General features: G+C 40.8%; 1 protein-coding gene across 1 annotated transcript; it reads left to right on the top strand.

The window, feature by feature from the left end:
• The first annotated feature begins 16 nt into the window (after nt 1-16).
• Nucleotides 17-17,867, top strand: glt1d1 (glycosyltransferase 1 domain containing 1). Its single transcript, XM_061071658.1, has 12 exons — nt 17-402; nt 699-850; nt 1,002-1,107; nt 3,315-3,366; nt 4,270-4,306; nt 4,926-4,982; nt 10,417-10,515; nt 12,044-12,093; nt 14,195-14,238; nt 14,699-14,819; nt 15,404-15,502; nt 17,165-17,867. Exons 1-12 carry the CDS (start codon nt 335-337, stop codon nt 17,309-17,311), a joined length of 1,032 nt encoding a protein of 343 aa, XP_060927641.1. The 5' UTR covers nt 17-334; the 3' UTR covers nt 17,312-17,867.
• The last annotated feature ends 466 nt before the right edge of the window (nt 17,868-18,333 follow it).

Below are 18,333 nucleotides of genomic sequence, written 5' to 3'. Positions count from 1 at the left end.
CCTGACGTTGTGGAGATGCCGCTGTGTTGTGTGTGTGAACATGTATCTGTCCATGTGTGTGGAATCAAAATAAAGTGTATTGGCGGTTGTGTGCGACCTTGGCGTGTTTCCGGGGGACTATATAGGGGACGGACGTGTAAACATGTAGAGCTTGGTGCTCGGTCAAGCTAAGCTCACCTAGCAGAGCGGCTAGCTGCTAGCTGCTAGCCCAGCTGAGCGCTACGTGTAACTTCAGCATGTGTCCAGGAAACGTGATCTACCGGTGGAACGAGCCGAGGCTCCGCTACGTGTGCTCAGGTGTATATGCTCGACAGCCCAGCCTTTTAGTGGAGGTATGAAATTACTGTTCCTTGCCTGCCTCAGCCCTCAAACCGGGAACCACACTACAGCTGAGAGGATCAGGTAATTGACAGTGTGGCTTTTAGAAGCTGTTGTTGTTTAGGCTGTGAGAGGAAGTCTCAGTGTAGGTGTTGTCCGGGAGTGAACTATAAATAAAGTTGTTGTGCAACTGCTCCAGTAACTTTCCTGGCTGGAGTAAGTCAGCTGGAGTTTGACAGTGTGGTGTCATCAAGAAGCAGTAGATCAATAGAGAATGTTAACAATGATTTTTGAGATGAAGTTGTGTGTTGCAATGTTTGCAACTTCACTGAACTTCCCCATGTTGTTCACACACAGTGCCGTGTTTCTTCACATTGTAGGTCCCACATAGAGTCAGCAGGACACACGTGTGAGCTCAGGGATGCAGCAGAGTTTCAGTCCCCTGCTGAGGTGGCGACCCTAGTGTCCCAGAATCCCCCATTTGAGGCTGCACTGGCCATTCACCTGTTCAAAGCAGCTAGACTGCTCCTGGGTAAACGTACTTCCCTACTGTGTGATCTATTTCCTCATCTGCTGTGCACACATGTCCCTTTGTCCCAGCAATAACACCATTCCACAAGTTGACAGCCACCTGTTCCACAGATGTGAGAGCCTTTCTGTTTTATGTCCAACCTTCACACCAGACATCCAGGTACCCTTCGGCGTCGTCTTTGGCGGAACCGACATAAATGAAGATGTGAAAGTGAAACAGAAGCGTGTGGTTATGGAGCAGGTGCTGCTGAAAGCCAGGTGATGCTGCTGAAAGCTACTGTTTTAACCTGCCTCCTTTCAGGGAGCACATGAATCTTACATTTTAATTCAACATATCCCACAAACTTTATGAGACCACTTCCCTGTTCAAGTGAGTGGGAACATGATCAGCTAATGAAGCTGTTAATTAAACGAACGGTGTGATTGTGATTGTGTGTAAGAAGCTGTTTTTACAGCAGACAGGTGTAACTAATAACTTTTGTTATGGTTATGTTATTGTGCAGGCTGGTAGCTTTTATGTGATGATCATCAATCGTATGTTCAACCTGCTCTTGTTCTGCTATAACAAGATGACATATCCCCGTTTGAACAAGTTATGTCTCCTGGGGTATAATTATTATATCAGTAATGAACACTATTCAGTTGTTAGTACTACGACCTATATGGATTTTTGGGAATTGTCAAAGAATTCTGATACCAATATATCAGTTAATATATATACATTTTTTAAGTAAATTACCATAATCCCTACTATAAATAACTATAAAGCAAAATACAACCAAATATCCAGAATTTGAATCAAACATATAATTTAAACATAAACGCACAACTTTTCTGCAGTATTATTATTCTTTCAAATAAAGTTTTGATATTGGCGAACATAAATGCAGACACCGGTATATATGTCCACATCGGCCAATTTTGATCACTCAATCAATAGAAAGGTCTAGCTCTACTAAATATTTTTGTATTGAATCTGGACAGGCAGCAAATGTGACTACTTTTTGGTGCTTTTTTATTACTCTACTTATTTATACATTTCACTTGAAATTGTTCAAATGAAATTGAGACATCCTTTAATTTCATTAAAGGTAATTTTTAGACATGCTAACAAAACAAAAAAGTATTTTGTCACAGTTGTGACCAATTGGAATAAATGGGTCATTGTCATAAAGCACTGTGTACAGTATGTTCCCTATTTAAATGTGGAATAGTATTTAGTATTCTTGAATTTTCTGCTATATTTTTCACCCAGATTTCATCTCTTGTAAAGCCTCTGAATCTTAACTAGTGTATCTGTGAATATATATATATATATAAAAAACAGACTGGATCCTCACAAGAGCCTGGAGTACTGGCATGAAAGAATGAGGCTGAGCACATGGGAGCTAACCCCAGCTGTGCAGGCTGCGTGTTCCCTCCTTCCGTAGTTTAACACTGATACGTTTAAACGTTAATCTGCAGACAGGCTTGTCCTGTGCCCTGACGTCACGTCCCTGTGTCTGCTGCTATCGGTGCGATGGAAATAGGTGGTTAAGCATCAATCTTGTGAATCGAAGGGGCTAATTGTCTTCTGGGAGAAAAGTAGACATCAAGATCTCATGACTTCAAACATCTGAATCTCTGCACCTCCTGCTGCTAGCGCCTCCTCACACAAACCTTAATCATGAAATACAGTCACCACTCCGAGCCTTTCGGCCCATTTTCTAACGCACCCTCACAAACCTGCAAATGAATCTCTCCCCACTGTTTTTTGCTCTACATTCCCTTTGTTTTACTCTTTGTATTCTTGTTGTATTCATTTTTAAGTCCTGTGCTTTCACTCCACAGCTTAAAGGGACTCTTACCTTTGTTGCATTTGAGAATTACAGCACATTCAAATCATCCCGCCTTCCTCCAATGCCCCACCCCCTCGTTCCCATCCGCTGTGTTTTTTTGAAGAAACTTTATTTACAAGCAGACTTAACCTACTGCCTCCGCGCACGCACGTGAGTTTTTGTTTACCAAAGCAATGGATTCGGTAAGTTATATACATTTACATTCACATGCCTTGATGACGCGGGCCCGAATGCGCCACAAGAAGCAGACGGAAAACCTGCATGTCCATGCAGCAAACAGACAGGTCTGTCGGCCAATAAGGTCCTTCGGTCCGAAGAATTTTATTGGTTGAAGTTTTCACTAAATATTATGAGAGTGAAATAATTGTTTGTTTTTACTCCTGGTGGGTCTGTCTTGCATTTTAGAGTGTCATTACCTTATTAATACCAATTTAACCTTATCCAAAAAAAGTGTAAAAATGCAACAAAGGTGAGAGTCCCTTTAACTATTCACTCAAGACTTTTTTGTGTCATCAATGCTTTTTCTCTATTGTTGTCATTGCTTGTCAATCTGATCATTTACTGTTGGCAATGGAATTCTTGCTTATATGTGGGATAAAACAAAGTTTCTTTTTTTTTTTTTATCAGGTTTGCTGTTGCATTTACTGACAAACTAAAAGAAGATGCAGAGATGTTTTTGGTATGATTCTTGTCTTTTGTATTTTAATAAATCAACTTAACTAGTTTATAACTAATAAGCACTGATGCATGATGAAGTTTGTGTCTCATGTTCGTCATTGTTCATTTCTTGAAGTTTTACTGTCAGAATTGTGTGTGTTCCCGTCTGCAGATTCCAGCCTTGTGCTGCACCCTAACCCTCCAAACTTAGCAGCTAACAAAACCCATGAATGCTATTTTCATATAAACTAAACATCGACCTATTTCTTGCACAGCACGTATGAAAAATCGAGAGTGCGAGGAAACGTTTTTTTTGTTTGCATTTTAAGGCACATCGACAGACAGCAGGAGGCTGCCGGCTTCAATAAATACAACAGAAGGGGTTTTATACAAACACAATATCCTGCCCTGTCCCGTAATAGCTGAGCATTAAAACAATATTACCATGCTTTATTTTCAGATTAGAATCCAGCCGTGAGCAGTAGATTGTGGCGAGTGGCGTGCTTTATCTCCAGCATTTAGTGCTGACAGCAGGCAGACAGGACAGGCACTGAGAGGCATCGCTACGCTTTTTAATGTGACAGAAAACACACATAGGGGATGGATCCAGCGTGATAACACCCAGTCAATTTCCTTTCCCTGTCCTGTGATCTATTTTTCAGTGCCATCATTATCTCAGCCACTGCTTTCCTGACTGTTTTAAAGTTAAGATTCCGATTATATATGATTTCCGCACAAAGAGCATTAAGTGGATCTTTTTATTTCCTGGCATAAAGAGGAAAAAAGCCGAATAAGATATAAACAAATCTAATTTGTATATAGAAGCAATGCCAGTAATTACTGATTGATTTGACAACACTTGTGCATTTATATTTAGTGCTTGTTTTATCCAGACTTTTCTAATGTTCTGTTTTTTTCTTTGAAGCTGTCCCAGAGCAGTAAAATCTATGTCCAGCCCCAAGGTAAGCTCTGCGGGATGAATATCCTCGCCTGATGTTGTGCATCCCTGACTCGCCACTGAAGTGTTACATTAATCAGCTTTGACATTTTTTCCTCCATTATCATACTGTCTGCTGTACGGCGTCATATTTGTTTTTGCCATTGGCCACCGCTCCATGTAGGACGGCCCAAATCACTCTTCCATGTTGCTTCCCACCAGCAGCCTTGTTTGGCAAATAGTGTCCCTTCGTAGATTAGAGCAGAGCCCTGAGCCCACTGCACGGCAAGTGGAAGCTTATTTTTCAAGCTTGTCACCAGATAGTGATCACACTGAAGAGCTTTTTTTACATGGGCCGCACAAAATATTTGTCTGATCCTGTTCAATCGTCTTCTGTTTTTCACATATTGGAGGTTTTTATACAAACATCAGTGATTGCACCTAATATGAATAAACTATGAGGACTATAGGATGTGTCTGCAGTTTACATTTTAAGAGGATACACTATAAACTTGATAATCAAAAACAATTCAGGTTATTTACCTCCGAAATTAAAAGCCACTTGGTTTATTTATTTCACAGTGGATTGAATCACTGTTGTACATTAAAAGCTAACAGCCCTGTGCCCTGTGTTTATTTTAAAGGTATCCAGACGTACCTGACTGACAAATTCTCCTGGACTGAATTCTTGAGGAGCTCAGGTACTGTCACCGCTTCAGCTGCTTGTCGTTGCAGCAGCTGTCAAGATAACATGGCATGATTAGGCACCACTTCACACATTTGTAGGTTTACTTATTTATGCCTGGAGAAGAAAATATTTTCGAGTGAAAACTCTTCTGAGGTTTCTGAATCATCCACAGAAAGCAAGTAAAACATTTTATTTCCCCCATTGGTTTTTGTTGCCTTACTGACGGGATAGTAAATGGTGAAATTGCTGTCATATATATATTTGCTGTACATATGAAAGAAATATAGCCTATACTGTCTTTTACCTGGATATTTGTGTGCTGCGTAAGAACTGCTTTTTATTGGGATGTAACATTTTAGTAAAAGACTGAGGCTGTCTTGCTTAAGAATTTATAAACATGACGGACTAAAGTGATCGCTGTCTATCTAATAACAGTAGGGACAGCCTTAGTGGAACAGGTGCTGGATACTGCATTAAACGGAGAGGTAACTGCATAGATAAGTTTAAGCTCCCTTTTAAAATAGGGATTCTGGCGTCATACATACACGAGTGCCTCATGTAACTGTTTGCTGTACTGTATGTAAAGAGTATATCCGATCTAATATATATCCTTATTCTAGACTGCATCCTTCATCTATCCCCTTATCTCCTCTTCATACTTCCGAACCTGAAAAGCTCCAAGCAGTGAGCATACATTTACTCATCTGCGTGAGTTGCATCAGCCTGGTGATCAGGGAGGCCATGAGTTTCCAGCCTTATCCAACCTCCCATTTGAATACCCCAGTAAATGTACACAACAGCTCCTCCGAGCATCCTCCCCACACACAGCCTGGACTTTAAATTGGAAATTGCAAGATGATGTCCTTCTCAGGTACATTAGTGTTCATACAGAGCACTGTTTGACTGCACAGAGGAACAGTTGATTAATAGCCCTCCAGCCTGGGGCCATTCGTCACTATGCCTCACAACCAGTTCAAGTAATACTAATCGCCCACAGCCACTTCTCCATTTGTTAAACTTGAAATAGGGGCTACTACTATCAGATGGAAGCACTATATTCAGATTCATATTTGTTTTCCAGGCTGTATACATCGTTCTGCTTCCTGCATTTGGGGATTTTGGGGTTTTCTTTACTCGCAGATGTGGGTTAGATGCATCTTTAAGAAGAAGTTCCATCCATTTATTATTTTTGTGTTGTGTGTTATCACAATCATTTTTAATTGTTTGTATTTAAAAGGGACATGTGAATGGGACCTCATTCAGATAGTTGTGACTTCAAATTTGCATTATAACTGATCCTGCATATTAGAAATGTGCTTTTCAGAGTATAAATTGTACTTTTTTTCATAAACTTTAAAGGCGTCAATTGGTGATCTGGACATAGACATATTTCATGAGCTCCTTTAAGACCTTGATAACCTGCTTTGTCACTTTCGGTAATCAGTCTCAGCATTTTCACTCATGTCTGACAGAAGTGACTCCTGCAGCAACCTGCATTCTCTCCCGTCGCCTTTCATCCAATCTTCACACACTCCCAGCACAGCAGGGGGCACTATCCCATGTGTGTGTCTTCTCTCCTCCCAGATCTGTGTGCATATTGATTACATTTTTCACCCCTCCATCTGGCGGGATATAATAATATCAAAATCTTAAGTATGAGGTCTATAGGCGACCATAACGAAGATGTGGAATATTTGTATTCTGTGTGGCGCTGTGTTGCAGTGACACACTATAAAAAAAGACATCCTGCTGTGAACATTAAAGAGGAAAAGCAACCCTCCTACATGATTGAAGATGCGTGACTTTACTGTATACGTGTCTGTGATTATCCTCTGGGTGTCATGTACCCGCCGAAGGCACTAACTTCAGCACTGGGATCCAGAAGCTGTCGGTCCATGTAAGCCGATTGGTGTATGTTGTTTGTGGCCCCTGCTGTGTGCCCTGTGAGGTGAGGTTAAGGGGATACATGAGAAGAAAGTGCAGCGATCCTTTGACTCACCGAAGGATCATTGGAAACAAGCAGGGTGTGTGTTGGGTCTCGGATGATTGATATTGAATAAATTACACATGAAGCGTCGAGGGAAGAAGCTCTGTGAGAGATAGATAATTAAAATTCAAAGGACGGGCAAAGGTGAGGTGTTCAGAGAAATGCCAGTTATCTTCTTATAGTTTGCTTTTTTCAGATTTGTGATACCCCCATCAAGGAGGTTATGTTTGCTGGTTGGTTTGTTTGTTTGTAAACAAGATTATTCAAAAAAAGAAACAGAATTGATTCCCATAACACTTGGTGAAAGGATGGGGTATGGGTCAGGGAAGAACCCGTTAAAGTTTGGTGCAGATCTGAACCAGGGGGCAGATCCAGGATTCAGTCATCAGTGTGTGCAGTTTGGTGCAGCTTGATTGAGTTGAAGGGAACTGTTGGACCTTGGCTGAGTTCTGCACTGTACTCAGTGTCCTTCTTGGTTTGTTTCTTATCAAGATAACACAAAATCGACTAAACCAAATTCTACTAAACTGGATGGAGGGATGGAGATGGAGCCTGGGAAGAACACATTACATTTTAGTGCAGATGTTAATCAGGGGGCAGATCTAGGATGTATTTAGTTTTTGTATTGCAACATAGGGGATTTTTTCAGGGAAGAATCAAACAATCTTAGTTAATAAAATCCGGCGTATTAAGTGAGATGACGTTTATGAGTGTGAACAATTTGGTGCTGATACAACTGCTGCATATTTTTGTTAATAAGTAAAATGTATGTGTCTTCAGTCTTTGTGTTCACTGTAAAGGATTGTGTCCACCTCCGTTGTAATTTTCGATTTATAATTTCTTATCGTGTCCGTTTTTTTAACCTTGATGGAGGTATGCACTTCAATGTGTTTCCATTTTGAGCCAAAAAAGTAAAACTTCTGGACAATAAAATCCGACAGAGCTTTTGTGCACGACAAATTCAACGTGTTTTTTCAGCTAACAAAGGCATAGTTCCGTATACTTAATTCATAAGTCACAAACATACACAATGACTCACTCTCTTCTCATGTGACCTGGCTGTTTTTTTCCTGCTATTTAAATTAGATACGCTTCAAGCCTCGTATTCTCTCTGTTTTGGTGATAACAGAGTTGAACAAAATCAACAGCCCACAGTGAAACCGCAGCACAAATGTTACTTGTTTGTTTGTGCAGCTTGTTGTGTATTTTACTGACTAGAAACGCTGCTTCCCTGCCTGAACCCACAGTGTTGTTTTGGCGCATTTCCTCCGCGGTGGCTTCATACAGGTAGATGATCACTCAAACATTTTAGAAAAGAAGTCAGACTTCAGGCTCCGGCAATTTGTGCACAAACAATGAAACCTCTGTACAATTTAGACATAATCTCACTTTTATAATTTAGTTAGTATATGTGATTGTGTCCCTTTTTCCGATGTTATTTTGTCTACACCCTGCAGACTCCAGTCTCTTTGTCATCCTGTGCCACCAGGCAGATTAAGAGAAGCTGTTCAGATAGATATATGCTCCCACATCCATGCACAGACATATACACAGACACACGCACACATACTGATTAAAGCATCAGGGGATTTTTCAGAATGTCCTTCTGAAATCAAAGGCAAACGAACAAAAGTGTGTTTTTCACAGAAGTCACAGCACTGCACAGAAAGAGAGCAGAGAGATAGCTGCTGGCACAACTGATGATTTGTACAATTTGTTTTTCTCCCCTGAGGAAAGATGAATTGTGTTTCACATCCAAAGACTTTGTTTGTTTCTTTGAATTTCTTGTTCACTTTGACAGGTCTGTGCTCTGGTATGATTCCAGCGATCCTCCATTATATTCCTGCTTCTTGTTGTGAGGTAGTGACACTGGTGTTTACCTTCACTGACGTCCTCTCTCATCCTGCAAACCAATGCAAGGAAGTTTGATGCGTCCCACAGATAAAGTGGTTTTTTGACGATCCGCTCCAAGGATCGGGGTCAATGCCCAGACTCCATGCTGACATTGGAAGATGCTCTTTAATAGCATTAAAAGAGCTGCCGCAGCCTCCTGATCTGGACTTATCTGGCAGCAGGGGATTTCACTCGAGTGTCACTGTGCTTTAAGCACGTGTCTGTCTGTGGTATTATTTTTTAAATGTTTTGTTTTCTTGGTTTGTCTAAGACAACATCCCACCGTCACCACCCCCCGACCCCCCTCGGCTGTTTTTACCCTCAAACTGTGGTTCCCCACAGCTTTTCCAGCTTAGCTATTAAGAGCAATACAATCTCTGCCGTCATGATTTATCTGTCTGGCTCATTGTCAGACATCAAAGGTCAGGAATCTCAGATTAAACTTCTCTTGTAACCCTTTAATATTAGAATATTCTTATACATCTTATTGAAAGTGTTGCTTGACACCGACTTTGCTTAAAATGACATTAATCTGGGATTGTCTTTTCAGTTGTAAAGAATTTAGCATTAAAGCTTTGAGACTGATTAAATCAAATAAATATTCTTTTGTCGCTGCTTTTCATCAGTAAACATTTTATGGGTTATCTTAACTCGTCTTGTTTGGGACCCTCAGCTTGCTCCAAACTGATATCTTGCAGTCTTTAATAGATTGCAATGAAATTTGGTACAGACATTTATCTCCAAACACTACTGTACCCAAGTCCAGCCTCACAAAGCTGCTTGCATGACTGGTAATCTCCATTTCGGTGGACGTTTAAATCAGGGTTACACCTCTTTGCTTAAGGACTCATGGATACTCACTTCCAGAAAGTAGCACCCTTTAAAACAACTAGTCTCCCTGCTCACTCCACTCACCACAAGTAGCTGTGAATGTAACTCAGTCCACCTCCTATACGAACCCTGCCTGTGAGGCACGGTGAGAAGTAATTATCTATTTAAAGTTCATTAGAGGATTTGCTCATTGCTAAATCCAGTGTCTGCTGCCATCACCCCAGAGCAGGGCTCTTTCACGAGACTCTCAGCTCATATTCTCTGCCTCAACAATCAGATGCAGTCCACAGTAGAGGCTGGAAGTGATCACAGTTGTATTGCAGCCAGTTTACGACTTATCTTCGGATTGATCCTGAAAGTTGGATGGTCTGGGAAGAGAGTTGATTTAGTGGCCCGGCCTCTAAATTAAAGTTAGGTTCTGAAAAATATTTGATGTTTTTAGAATGGCGCTGGGTTATCTCATTTTAATCTAGCTCTGCTCAGTGAGCAAATACTCCGGCTCTGTAGTTATGATGCTGTGCGGCAACCTTCCAATGTTTTCAACAGACTATTGCCCTCTTGAGTGTTGCAGCTCTGATCAGAGAATTGTGGGAGCACATTAGTCACCGCTGTCTTACTTTCCTCATGACCTTGGGTGATGTATTGCTTTCATTATATGAGGATGTACTTGGGATGTTCATTATGCAGTGTTTTGATATTGTGGTGCTGTCTTTCTTTGTGTCTGGCGTCTCTCTAGGTGTAGGCTCTGAGCATGCGGATGAGCTGCGTGTCTTCCTGTTGGTCTGTGGCCTCAGAAGAGTCAAGGACCCCCTCTATCTGGTGAAGGTATTTTCAGGTAAACCATGTAGGTCTTTTTGTGCAAAATATAAGAGATAATAATACAATTTATTTATATAGAATGAGAAAGATAATCAGCTCATACAAAAGTAGGGTATAAAATGAAGTTACACACAAAAGAAAACACAGTATATGTCAAATCTTCATAAAAGGAGGACATTTTAAAGATGCTTTTGATGTTGCTTGTCAGATCTCAGTGCAGACTGTTCCACAGCTTCTGGGCTTTAACAACAAAGGCATAGTCACCATATGAGACCTAGGAATAACCATCTATTAAAATTATATATGTAGTGATAATAAAAAGCTGGAAGACATTGTAGGCAGGCCAGCAAGATGGGCTTGCATGCAGACATGTTTTTGCCTCTGTCAACCTCAGGGTCAGGTGGATGCGCCTTCCTCACTGGCTTCTTGTTGTGGCCTGTGTCCTCATGACTTAAGAATGATGTTAGAGCTCTGTGGTTGAGTTTCAGCTAATTGAAAATTTATGTGAAAGAGCTATGAGATTCTTCTGACAGCTCATTCTGCGCCCCCACAAGGACACACTTTCTAGTTGAGACTTGTTTTTATAGTTTGGTTTGGCATATTTTTTTCTAATAATGATGTCCATCTATTGCCAATGATTTGCCACATCAGATGGTTCTTTTTTTAAATCATCTTTTATTTTATTTGGCTTTCATAACACACATTTATGGCAGAGGGCGTTAAACTATATACTGTATGAATGTATTATCCAGATAGAGATGTGTGGATTGTCACATGGCCTTCATTTGAATTGAATTGCACTGTTCACACAAAATAGTTGCACTCCAGGAGGTTGTAAGAGCCCCTGAAACTACTCTTTATTCCTCAATATTACATTTTTCCCAAAATTTATAAAAATGATATGGCCCTGCCCCTGTTCACTGTCTCACCACCCTCACAGCTCACCTGTAGTTGAAGAGCCTTATCCAGCTCCTGAGCCGCAGCCGCAAGTTGACAGGATTGCTTTGTTAACTCTGGCAAGAAGCTTATATTTTCATCTGCATTTATTAGTTTTTTATTCAGCAGGATTACACAAAAATACAGGAAGGATGCCGTATGGATCATTGGAGAACCCATTACATTTAGTTGGGGATCCATGAATATCCATTTTTTTTTCACATCCTTTGAAATTAAGATGAAGACCTTTTTTTCTTTCACCAATTTCCCAGGTAATAATGATTGGATCTAGCTGAAAAATAAATCAGGCACATTTGAGGGCTGTTCTATTTTGGTTTCAGAATGGTATTTGTTCACTTCAGTGTTAAGATGGAAATACTCAGCCAATAACATTAAATTCATATTCCAATCAAAATGTTTCTTATATCTTATACAAGGCAAAACATCTTTTCATGTTTAAAGTTGATTTTCACGGCAGGGGGACAAACATAAGGTGCAGTAACAAAGTATAACTGTAAAAATCCGACACAAAAAAGAAAGCTGCAACTGTTAATTTGTTTTTCATGCTAATGTTGTTTTTGTTAACATCACCATCGTGTGTCTTATAGAGTGGCACTGTGAGAATCCGCTGAATGTGCTGATCATTATTGGGCCGAAGGTATGTACCAATTATACAGAAAGTCTGTATGTTTATTTTCCTACTCGCCATGTGTTCTCCTTCTGAACTGTGACTCTTTGTACGGTTAACTTACCTCCAAACCTGCCCTGGGAATACAGGATGCCTCTAATTGGATGTAGCAGAGATACTGGCTTTAGCTGTTTAGCTGGAATTAACAGTCATCGCCGGGAGGAAACGTCAGTGCTCTAAACACAGGGCGGGGGTCAGCAGCAGCAGCTGTAGTGTTTGGTCTACTGATGCATTTCATACCCCAGATTAGCACTCACGTTTGTCTAGTGACCTGTGCAGAGCTTCCTCATTTTAATACACATGGATGGGCTTGTATCTGGACGTGTGCTGCTGGTATAAAGCAGTTAGCCCTGTCACACAACATCATGCTTCCTTCCTATGTGTCATCCTTGAAGACATTAACTGCACATACACTGACTGCACAAGTCTAGTAGCTGGAAGAAAATCAATTGAACTCTTGCAGCCTGCCATGATTTATGATATTCATAAATCAGCCTTTACATTCACTGTAAGTTTTTTTTACTGACTGCACTTTTATGCTGTTCTGCAGAAAGAAGTCATATCCCGGGCAGCAGCAGCAGCAGCCGCCTCAGTGCTCTTACAGCTCTTGTGTGTTTTCCCTGATTTTATTTCCAATTTCCCACTCGCTGTTTTCGCTGTATGTTTGTCTTCATCTCCTCTCGCCCTTTGACTTGCTTTGATATGACATCATCGTACCGTATTCTAGTGTGGCATCAAACAGCGGAGTCAGGCAAGAGGCATGTTCTGCTTTAGTTTTGCTCATAAACAACTCAATTAGACATGGACTGAAGCGTCTTGCTCTGCTCGGCTTTCTTGCTGTTTGATGAAATGGTTCAGTGGAAGCGGAGACGCGTGATTCATCTCAACACCCCTGAATCACAGTGGAAGCGTGTTTGTTTGTTTGTTCGTCTGGGAAATGAGAAGCCATATATTATTCTCATGATAAACATGTATTTTTTATGACTGTCAGATTACCCCCCCTTGATAAATTAAGGATTCCACAGTTAATAAAATGTAAACATTGCTTGACATTAATGAGGATGCTGCAAAATCCAAAAAAAAACACAAGACAGAAGTTAGATTGAGACGTGTTTGGTTGGGGCTGTCATGATGCACCATGAATCCACAGCTATTTCATGCAAGTAATAAGTGGTCTGGCTGCACAGCATCTGTCATTAAGAGTGATATTCAGGTCAGTTTGTGAGCGATGACACATCTCACTGCTCGGTAGCTGGGCTTTTTTCAAGCAACACGATCTGCAGCATACTTTCTACCACAATGAAAGAAAATGAACTGAAAGCTTACTGTGGAAATATAATGATAGATCTGACACAATAGCAGACATTTGCACCATGTGAGTTGCTTTAAAACACGAAATGATGGAGTAGAGGAAAAGAGAGCATCGTGATTATCTCAGAAAAGTGAAGATATGACAGATTCACTTGGACAAGCAAAAACATTGGCGTAACATCTGCCTTCCCCTTCTGACTATACTGAAGTCCCTCACCTCTGTTTTCTGTTGACTCACTGCGGGACAGCAGAGAATCTGTGCTTAAATCATTTGTGTTTGCTAATGCAGCCTTTATCGTGATCTATCCCCCGCTGGTTCTACAATGTCTGCTTAATCCCAGATTACAGCATGATACAAACAAAGGTTCTTAGTTCAAATTCTTTGATTTTAAGGCACATGTGCTGCAAAGCAGATTCAATTTAGAAATTCCATGAGCCATTAAATGACAGATAGAGAAGAAAAACGAAGGATCCTGCTTCGTAGCATCTTTGACCCAAATTACTATGCTTTGACTTTTCTGTGGGCAAGCTAATGCAGGCAAATCCCACATTGCAATTAATCAGATTGGTCACCCACCCCATCCTGACCCCAATCTCTGAAAATACAGGATTTGCAGATAATGATTTGCTCTGAATAGAAATTATACTTTTTGCGTCATTGTTTATTTTGTCCTCCTGATTAAGTCATTGTTGCCGTCCTTGATGAGCACAGTGCTCAGATAAGGGGATTCACGCGTCTTTGTAATTTTTAATCTTTCAGATTGATCCCGTGTTTACTGTCGAATTGGAAGCTGTTGTTCAAAGGTAAACCATCTGTTTTATTTTGTTGAAATTTTTTAATCAATTACACGTCTCATAAAAGCAAACTTGAGATCTGACAGTTTAATTGCCAAGATCTTGCTCCTGTAACAAATTTGATGATTGTATTCATCCCATGTGGTACAAGCAATGATTGCTTACATTTATTTTAGCATAATCTGAACAGAATGCAGATCTGAGTGGGGCATCAAGATCCTTTCTTTTCCTGTCACGCTGCTCTCTAGTTTTGTGGCTTTCAGTATTTTGCCGGTGGCCTTCACCGCAACAACGATCTGTGCGGCAGGAAGCTGCCCTCTCCGGTTAGGACTTTACCTGCACACTCTGTGCATGTTAGGCATAGTGTAGCCATGTTTCCTGCCCTGAGCTTGTCACTGCTGCTCAGAATCATTCATGCCTCTGTGAACCCTGAGTCACGCAGAACTGAGCTTTGCCACTGCGTCTGCAGAACAGCAGGGGTCTTCTTGGCCCAGGAGAGGAGCCAGCAGGAGCTTCACGCTGCCATGAAAAGGTGCTTCGCCATGGTCAACAGCTCCATCTCAGAGGGCATGTCAGCAGCGATCTTGGAGGTAAACATCTTCAGGGCTCATGGGTAATTGTAGGATACCGTGTCGTGCCTTCGACATTAATGCTGTTAAACTCAATTTATCGTTCTGTTGCTCCTGCATTGTGGTGCAAATTAATTTTAAGGGAATGAGAAATCGATTTATCGAATGTGAATATTTACAGGAGTCCTTATCCCTGCTACAATGTTATCTGACCACTCCAGGGACTAGTATCCAAATTAATTGCTTGACTCAAATCTTCCCATTCCTGAGTGAGCAAAAACCTGCAAATCCACTTAATCTCTTTTAAACACAGTCGATTAAGACAATCCACAGTGGGCTTAAAGTCTGATTAGTATGTTAACATGTTTCACTCAACAACCTGCTGAAGGTATTAGCGGATTCAGATTGTTAATTCTGTAAGTGAACTCAACTCTGCACTGAAGTGTAGAGGAGCCGAGCTGCACAATTTCCACGGAGCTCAGGTGCTTTTTTTTTGTTTAATCCCTAGATGAGAATATAAAGAGTGAGTAACTTTTGTTCGTATTTATTTTCAAATCTGAGTGTGTGTGACTTTTGAGTGTGTAATGTTCTTTCTGCTCCAATAGGCCATGGACCTCGGGGTACCTGTGCTGGCCAGGGACATTCCAGGAAATTCAGCTGTGGTGCAGCACGAGTTCACTGGCCTGTTGTACTCGTCTCCTAAGGTATATAGTGACAGTCACCGACCAGGTCACCATATGCGTTAAGCCCTGTTAAGCTTTAACACTGTGTTGAGGGCCTGAACAGAGCATCTACTGCATATACCTCTGCGACTTACACCTGCGACCCGCGCTGACTGGAAAAGTACTTAGTGCTAATGCGTAGTATTGAAGTCCAGCCTCAGGATGTCTTCAGTGGTGTTTCATCTTCCTCGCATAGATTTCTCTTAAGAAGCCTAGAAACTTTTAAGAAAGAGTACTCCAACTTTACATTTTATTGATACATTTTGTACTTTAAATTCTTGTCATTAGTCTAAACATAGGTAAAATAATAGTAAAAGAGTTGATGTTTTCTCAGGTGCACAGCTTAGAGTCAGAAAGTGAAGCCTTCAGGTAGAGAGCAAAGATATCCCATTAACACATAGTGATGCAACATGTAGCAGCAAGCAGGAAAGAGAGCCCCCCCTTGAGAACACTTCATTCTGATATTTAATGAGGTTTCATGTAAAGGGAGGATGACATAGGTTAAGGCCAGCTGACAGAGGGCTTGAGCATGGTGCTGTCATCTAGCGTGATGTTGCTGTAAAGGTAGAGATAAGTCCTCTCCGGGGGGGGGGGGGGGGTCACGTGCTCAGCTGATCTGCCAGGAGGAAGCTCTCACAGATGGTTGCAGCGACTTGGGCTGGATAAACCTCAGCCAGGACTAATGGGCAGCGAGCGTTGGTCTTTCAGCCAAAAACTTTCCTTGTGGTTGATCTACTTTCATTTCACAAATCAAAATCCTGTCTCATTTCAGATTGTCAGTTTTTCCTCATTATTTAGGTATTCAATGTTACTACACGTGCACAGGTATCAAGTAATGTGTAAAAGAAACAAACAAGTAGGGGGGGGGGAGTGAACGTCCTCTGTCTGGCTCTTTAATTTGCACGGAGTGAAGTGATTATAAGCATGCTGCTCATAAGTTGAGCTTTAATCCTGTTGCTGAGGATTTATTGCTCTCATATGGCCACACAGAAGAGCTGTTTCCAACCAAGAGCCTCTTCAGACATAATCACATCACTTGACTGAAGTCAAGTGAAGAGGCCTGCTGAGTGGCAGTGTCTAAAAGTTAGTGTGCCTATTGGCTCTCTGCGGCAGCAAATGTTGGCTGCCATGCTGTAGAAACACTTTAAGGCACTTTAGCTTCCTTTTGTTGGAGGCTTCTCTCAGTCTTATGGGCCAACAGTTGAGCAACTAGGATTCAGGATGGTCTGTGGCTAACCTACATTTCATTCAATGCTCAGTGATGGCAACATTACTCATTTTTTTAATGTATAATTAATAAATCCTTATTGTCCTGTGACAGCTTGTTGGGTAGTGTTGTTTAAATGTTTGCAGTAACTTGATTTGGTTTCTCCTTTCTTTATAATTAAATCAGAGGTGGCAGCTATTACAGGATGGACTAAGAAGGTCTTTTGGAAAGACCTATTTGGCTCTGGAGACACAAATATCTCTATGTATTTTTGAAGTATTTACTAATCAGTGCACAGCCTTTTATCGGAGTTCTGTTCTTATGCCTTGGATTGTCTTAATTGCTTAAAAAAACGCATATCTTCGAGCAACTTTCATGACCAGCTTCAAGTGGCATCATGCGGTAAATGAGACGTGTTTTGCTTTTGTTCCCTCCAGGAATTTGTGCATCAAGCTCGGAGGCTGTTGTCAGATCACGAGCTGAGAGAGAGAGTGGTGCACAACGGAAAACTTTACGTGGAAGAGCATCACAGCTTGAAACAAGAGAGAGAAACCTACCAGCGGCTGGTGGACATTCTGCACTAGGATCACCATATTCAACTCGACTTTCTCAGGAACAGGAGCGACAGGGACATACACGGGTGTATCTACAGGGCATTCTGTACAGGTCATTTTCACATGTGTCTTCTACAAATAAATCCGGTTTTATCTGCACTGCCAAACTGAAATGATGCAGCAGAGCACTTTGAACCAAAGAACTACAGTAGAAATGGGTTGTTTGCCTTGTTAATATATTTTATGTACTGTATTAGAAATTGATAATGTACTGTATTTATTGTCAAAAATAATGTATGAGAGTCATCAGAACTACTTAATAAAAAAGGCAAACAGTTCCACGGGTTATTTTTAACTGGGTGATGATCTGAAAATGTGTAGTGAGGCATAAAATCTGTTTGTTATACAAACAGCTTCTATTGCAAACAGCATAAATTCTTGAGTTGCCTTTAAATCTTGATTTTCTTTCAGATGCACTGCAGGATCAGCTAATTTACTGTTGCTAAAAATGCTTCAAATGTTGCTTTTCCCTGCAGTCTGTTTGCTACCACATTCATTTTTAATAAAGCACAATGGTTGGCCTGTACAGATTCCAGAGGCTAGCAAAAACTCAATTTGTTTAAAGGGCAAAGGGGCACAAAGGGTTGTTGTAATTTGCCATTTCAAAGGTTGATTTTGGCAACATATTGGGCCTTTGGATGGTTAGAAAAACGTGATTGTTCTCTCAAATGTTTTGCACTGTCACGCTGTACAATGAAACATTACACAAAATATAGACATCAGTACCAGCATACTGTTACCAACTGGTAATCGTCTTATATTAAAAAATCAACTGAAAGGCAACAGTCAAGATCATAGTATTTTAATGAGAGAAAATTTAATGAAAATTAATTTATTAAATTTACAAAGAAAATGGTCCTGGATATTTCATAATACAAAACACCAATTTCAGCCAGTATTATGTTTGATCAAAGCCACAGTTTTGGTGAAATCTATTTATCTGTCAGACTGAGTTCTATATTATAACTGGAAATTGGATATATTGGGTTTGT

This window comes from Limanda limanda, chromosome 5 (assembly GCF_963576545.1).
Source record: "Limanda limanda chromosome 5, fLimLim1.1, whole genome shotgun sequence".
NCBI classification, from domain to species: domain Eukaryota; kingdom Metazoa; phylum Chordata; class Actinopteri; order Pleuronectiformes; family Pleuronectidae; genus Limanda; species Limanda limanda.
This window is presented reverse-complemented; position numbering and strand designations above follow the sequence as displayed.